Source organism: Capricornis sumatraensis, chromosome 19, assembly GCF_032405125.1.
Source record: "Capricornis sumatraensis isolate serow.1 chromosome 19, serow.2, whole genome shotgun sequence".
In the NCBI taxonomy this organism is placed as follows: Eukaryota; Metazoa; Chordata; class Mammalia; order Artiodactyla; family Bovidae; genus Capricornis; species Capricornis sumatraensis.
The window spans coordinates 53,131,553-53,137,552 of record NC_091087.1 but is presented as its reverse complement, the minus strand read 5'-3'; the positions used below and the strand labels follow the sequence as shown (position 1 = coordinate 53,137,552).

General features: G+C 40.5%; 1 protein-coding gene across 4 annotated transcripts in view; it reads left to right on the top strand.

The window, feature by feature from the left end:
* The first annotated feature begins 4,927 nt into the window (after positions 1-4,927).
* Positions 4,928-6,000, top strand: part of RALGAPA1 (Ral GTPase activating protein catalytic subunit alpha 1) — a 199,743-nt gene continuing 198,670 nt past the window's right edge. For all 4 annotated transcript variants that reach the window (XM_068991191.1, XM_068991192.1, XM_068991190.1 and 1 more), the window contains exon 1: positions 4,928-5,033. In XM_068991191.1, the coding sequence (XP_068847292.1) occupies positions 4,928-5,033 (106 nt within the window). The remainder of the gene's footprint in view (positions 5,034-6,000) is intronic.

The following is a 6,000-nucleotide window of genomic DNA, read 5'->3' as shown; positions in this document are numbered from 1 at the left end:
CTCCAACAGAAGAAACCTGGGTCCTGCCATCTGCTATCTACTTATGTAGTTATTTAATTTCAGTATACAAGTATACCAGTATCAGAATTAAGCCATATCCTCATGGGAAAAAGACTTAATCAACTAGAGTACAGTGTTTACATACATTTTCTTTAGTCTTTAGTCTTACAGATTTCTTTCCTTTTCAAATGAGTATGTTTTCCCTACCTTCTTCAGTGAAGCTGGCTCATACATGTAATAGTGTTAAATTATTTTGTCACATTCTGTGTTCCAACTTGGGATCCTATAGCCTTCTAAATGATTTCTTTTAATTTGCATGTATAAAGGTTCACTAGATGGTCTATAAGTTTCTATGAATATTGTTAAATGCATAACGTATCCACAATTAAAATGAATAATTTTACCCCCTAAAAAACTGCCTGTCCTTTACCTATTCAACCCTCTCTCCCTCCTCTCCAAGCTCCTAACAACCATTAATTTTTACTGTTGCTATCATATTGTCTTTTCCAGAATGTTATATAATTAAAATCATAAAGTATGTGGCCTTTTCAGACTTATTTCTTTTACTTAGTAATACGCATTTAAGATTCACCCCTGTGTTTTCTTGGCTTGTTTTCTTTATCACTGATGAATAGTATCCCATTTTATGGATGTAACATAGTTTTTTATTTACTCACCTATTGAAGAACATCTTGGTTCTTCCAAATTTTGGAGTTATGAATAAAAATAATACAAATATTTGTGTGCAGATTTTGGTGAAGCCATATTTTCAAATCAGTCATATTTTCAATTTCAAATACCTTGGAGTATAACTGCTGGATCATATTGTAAGAATGTGCTTAACTTTATAAGAAACCGCCTTCCAAAGCAGGCTATACCATTTTACAGTCCCACTGCAGATGGTGATTTCAGCCATGAAATTAAAAGACGCTTACTCCTTGGAAGAAAAGTTATGACCAACCTAGATAGTATATTCAAAAGCAGAGACATTACTTTGCCGACTAAGGTCCGCCTAGTCAAGGCTATGGTTTTTCCTGTGGTCATGTATGGATGTGAGAGTTGGACTGTGAAGAAGGCTGAGTGCCGAAGAATTGATGCTTTTGAACTGTGGTGTTGGAGAAGACTCTTGAGAGTCCCTTGGACTGCAAGGAGATCCAACCAGTCCATTCTGAAGGAGATCAGCCCTGGGATTTCTTTGGAAGGAATGACGCTAAGGCTGAAACTCCAGTACTTTGGCCACCTCATGTAAAGAGTTGACTCATTGGAAAAGACCCTGATGCTGGGAGGGATTGAGGGCAGGAGGAGAAGGGGACGACAGAGGATGAGATGGCTGGATGGCATCATGGACTCGATGGACGTGAGTCTGAGTGAACTCCGGGAGTTGGTGATGGACAGGGAGGCCTGGCGTGCTGTGATTCATGAAATTGGCTAAAGCAAAATAAGGACTTTGTTGACTGGGAAATAGAAAAGACCATGGTACTTCAGGCAAGTTGGATCCAAATGCTCAAGCAATTCAAGACTTACTCTCTACTTAACTATCCCCTTTGTGCTCAAGAGTATTGGCCTTATCCTCAGCAGATTCTTTTCACCTGTTGATTCCTAGCAGTTCCAGGCCTTCATCTTGGAAAAAAGAACTTCTCTTTTGCAGTAGTTGTAGGAGAGAGTTTTATTAGACTGAATTGGTCACGTGCCCATCCCTAACACTCTTTCTTTGCTGAGTGCTAGAATACCAAAGTCTAAAGGGGGCAGTGCAGCAGCATATCAAATGAGACCAAGAGAGGGGGGGCTTTTCAGAGAAAAATCTGGGTATGATTACCAGACGGTAGGCAAGCCAGCATATATCCACCACAATCAATGTGGCTAATTACTTTTTTTTTTTTTAATTCCACTTCAAGTTTAGAAAGAGCAACAGTCTAGGTCAGCTTTTCCTGCATCATCTTAACAAACTTAGAGATTGGTTATAATCACTATGAAGTGGGAGCAATGTATAAAATCTGGACATGTTATAGCCTTTCCTCAATACGGGTTTTGTTCTTTGATCCAAAGTGCTGTGCATTTCCTAACTATAAAATATATCCTTAAGCAAATATGTATACCAAAAAAAGAAAAAGAAATGATGTCTTGAATTTATTAATGCCACATTTTTTCCTCATTAACACAGATATTCAAGTACTGACTGCAAGACCATTGGGCATCTCTTTTTAACTCTTAAAATTTACTTAAAAAGGATTGGATACTCAAATCTTACTAAGATGTGGGGACAGGGAGGAAACCACTGCCATTTCTAGCATACATGGCTAGAAATGGTGAAGCCCTGAGCCTGAACAAAGGTGGTGATAATGGAGAGACGAGGACTAAATCAAGAAATACTTAAGAAGTAGAATCATCAGGTGTTGGTAACTGACTGGATGACAGAGAAGAAGCCTTAAGATGAAAAACTGGATTGAAAATCTGAGCTAATAGTGGTAGTACCAGTGGAGATATTTAACGAAGGAGGAAGATCAGGTTTGGGAGTGGAGAGGACAAAGATGATGAGTGTTGTTTTGTATATACTGAATCTGAGTAGCTTGTGGAAGCTCAGAAAGGAGACTTGGGTTACTAATAGGGACATAGGTGTCCAAAATCACCAAATAAATGATAGCCAGAATCATGGGGTTGGATGACTCTTGTACTAGCAAAAGAAACCATTTTAATGTAAACATTATTTAAATATCAACAAATATTTGTTCTGTACCACAGTAGGACATATCATAAATTTTTCAAAAAAGGCTTTATTTTCAAGGGGTTTCTATTCCTATACATACATCTTAATTTGTTTTGTGAGTTTAAAATTGGTACGTTAGATTTTCTTAATTTTCTTTAAATAGACTTGTTTTTTAAGTTGTGAAAGCAATATATGACTTTTAGTTAAAAAAAAGCTAAGCAAAAACATAAAGAAAATAATTAAATTCACTTGTGATTTTACTTTGCAGCTATAATCACAATTTTGGAGGTTTTTTGAATTTTTTTCTAACTACATTTTACATGCATAGTTTCTTTCATAGTTTTGATAATATTTTCAGCATTGTGTTGCTTTTTCATTTAACAGTATCTTGAGTATTTTCTGTGTCATTAAAAAGTCTTCATATTAATAATTTTCATGGTTCCGTGACATTCTACCTACTGGATGTTTTATCTGCTGATGGACATTAATCATTTCCAATCTTTCAGTGTTATAAATCATGCTTTAATATTTTTATATAAATATTTTCCCATTTCTTATAGTTTAGAATAGGGTCCTAAAAGTGAAACTAATGAATCAAAGTATACATAAACATTTTTAAATGTCTTGATACACAATGTCAACTTTTGTAGTCATTACTGCTTCTTTCTAGTAAGCAATAGGATTGTCTGCTGCTGCCCTCACCTGCTGAAAGATGACTAACTTAAACTCCTAAAAACAAACATTTGACCGGTAAAATGTTACATTACTTAAAAATAAGCTATATTGACTATAAGAAATCAGACGAGAGTATACTATAAGCATACACTTTCATGAAACTCTAGAAAATGCAAATTCCAGGTGACAGAAAGTAAATCAGTGTTTGCCAAAGACCAGGCTGGGGGCAGTGGGAGGGAGGGATTACAAAAGGGCAAGAGGACCATTTGGGGGCTGACGAGTATGTTCACTATTTTGACTGCTTAAGTTTTCATGGTCATATGCAAATATCCAACTTACCAAATTGCACATTTTGAAAATGTGCAGTTTACTGTGTATCAAGTACACTCCAATAAAAGCTGTTTAAATTGTTTAAATGTTACTTTAATCTGAGTTTTAAAAATTACCCACGAGTTGTGAACATTTTTCACATGTTTTAGTTGAGTACACACTTCTGTAATACTTGTTTCATGTTTTCTACTTGTGCTTTAGCAATTTTCTCCTGGATATGTGAACTCTTTACAGATGAAGAAAATTAACCTTCACAGCTCTCCAGATTTCTTTACCCTGTAATTTTTCTTTCTACTACAACAAGCTTTTGGGAGAACTCATTTGTGTAAGACAATTTTAACCAAGAGGATGTACTATAATACCACAAATCTCGAAACTACAGTAAATTATTAACCATCGGTTTGCAATATAAACAAAAATTCTTTATACAAAATTCAAAGTAAGGAAATGAAGGGGTGTTAAAAACAAAGCCTTCAGAAATGGCGTCTAAAATGCACTGCACATCTACTCTGATGTTCTGGAGCTCTGTTCTTAAGTTACATAGTAAATAGAAGGGACAGGCGGAGGACCTTTAAAAACAGACTACTCTGGGGGCTTTCAAAGGCGCACACAAGATTTTCCTTCCCTGACTTCCCCAGGCTACTCCTCTGGCTACTTACACAGGAAACTAAAGCAAGGTAATGCCACGGGTGATCTCACGCTGGCGTGACGTCAAGACTTGACGTCAGAAGGCGGTTGCCACGGGGACCATTCGCCACCGACGGCAAAGTCGTGAAACCCCATCACCACACTCCGTCTCCTTGGCGGCTGCTAAAGAAGATTTAACCTTAAGGGGGCCTCAGGGAGAGAGGAGTGTTGCCGCTGCCGCCGACAGCCGCACCTCCGCGGCTACGGGTCCTGGGTGCCCGGCCCTGGCCTGTGGCGGCGAGCGGCGGCGGCGGCGGGCTACCCGCCCGGGTCTCCGTCCCTCCGTGCAGTACTGGAAGAGGGGAGCCGCCATATTGGAACTAAAGGCGAAGGTGCCTTGCAGACGCCGCGCGAGTCGGGTGGAGGTGGCGGCCCTGGCCTTGGTCTGGGAGGAGTCGACCGCGCCGGGGCCCGCAAGGCTGGGGAGTGAATGAGCCGCTCGCACTAGTCTCCTCCCCCCCCCACTCCCTCCACTTTCCGCCGCTTTGACCTGGCCGGGAGGGGGCCGGAGTCGGCCGTGGCGGCGGCAGGATGTTCTCCAAGAAGCCGCACGGGGACGTGAAGAAGTCTACCCAGAAGGTGCTGGACACCAAGAAGGACGCGCTGACCCGCCTCAAGCACCTGCGCATCGTCATTGGTGAGGGGCGAGGGGTGACGGCGTCTGGAGGCCTGGGTTGCTCGGCCTTCCCTCTCCTGGGAGCCCCTGGGGACTCTCCCTCCGGCCCTGTCGCGATGCGCTAGTGGAGGGCGAGGCATCGCCTCTAAAGAGACGCGGGAGGGCGGATAATTTGGGGAAGGGAACACTTGGTAGTTGGCAAACGGTAATCACACACAGGGTTACCTCGTTTTGAGTTAATAGACCGAACTGATTTAAAAACACTACTCAACAACTTAGATTATTTTTAGACTTTCTGGAGACTTGTTGTTGCAGATAATGGTGTTTATAGGATATGTTTGTCAGATGACTACCGCCATCCCCACCCAAGTGAAAAGAAAAAAAAAACTCAGACAATATAAACCCTAATCTTTCAAGTTTCTTGGCTAAGGAGGGCAAGGAGGAAGCAGTTACACCTCTTTGGGAAGTGGGTGGTTCCCTAAAAGCTTGTGGGAGAGAGCCCCGCCCTTGTTAATGCACCTTGCTCATAATTACTATCATTTAGAGGGAGAGCTATGATTAATTGTAGAAAACAAGGTAGTTTATCGCTTCCTTTTCTTTTGGAGAATCATACAACATTCTATTTTTAAATAAGATTTTCTTACCGTCTGTTACCTTCTCTTTTGCGTCCAACCGAACTACTCTTGAATTGTGGATAAAGGGTTAAAATGAGTTTAACCCACTCATTTTGGCCCACTTGGTAATTTCGTGGGCCAGTAGGCTGTAACAATACTTACGGAACAACTGGTCCAAAACTTGAATCTTTTTATACGAAATTTGAGGTGAAAAGGAAAGTTTGCCTTTGTTGATACAGAGAGTAAATGGCAGAACTGAGTTTAGCACTCAGGTGCCTGAATCCTAGTCCGAGGTTTATCATCTCAGGCTCTCTTCGTAAAGAATGTTCCTTTTGGAAAATGACGTTTATTCAGTAAATTAAGTCTCTCTTATT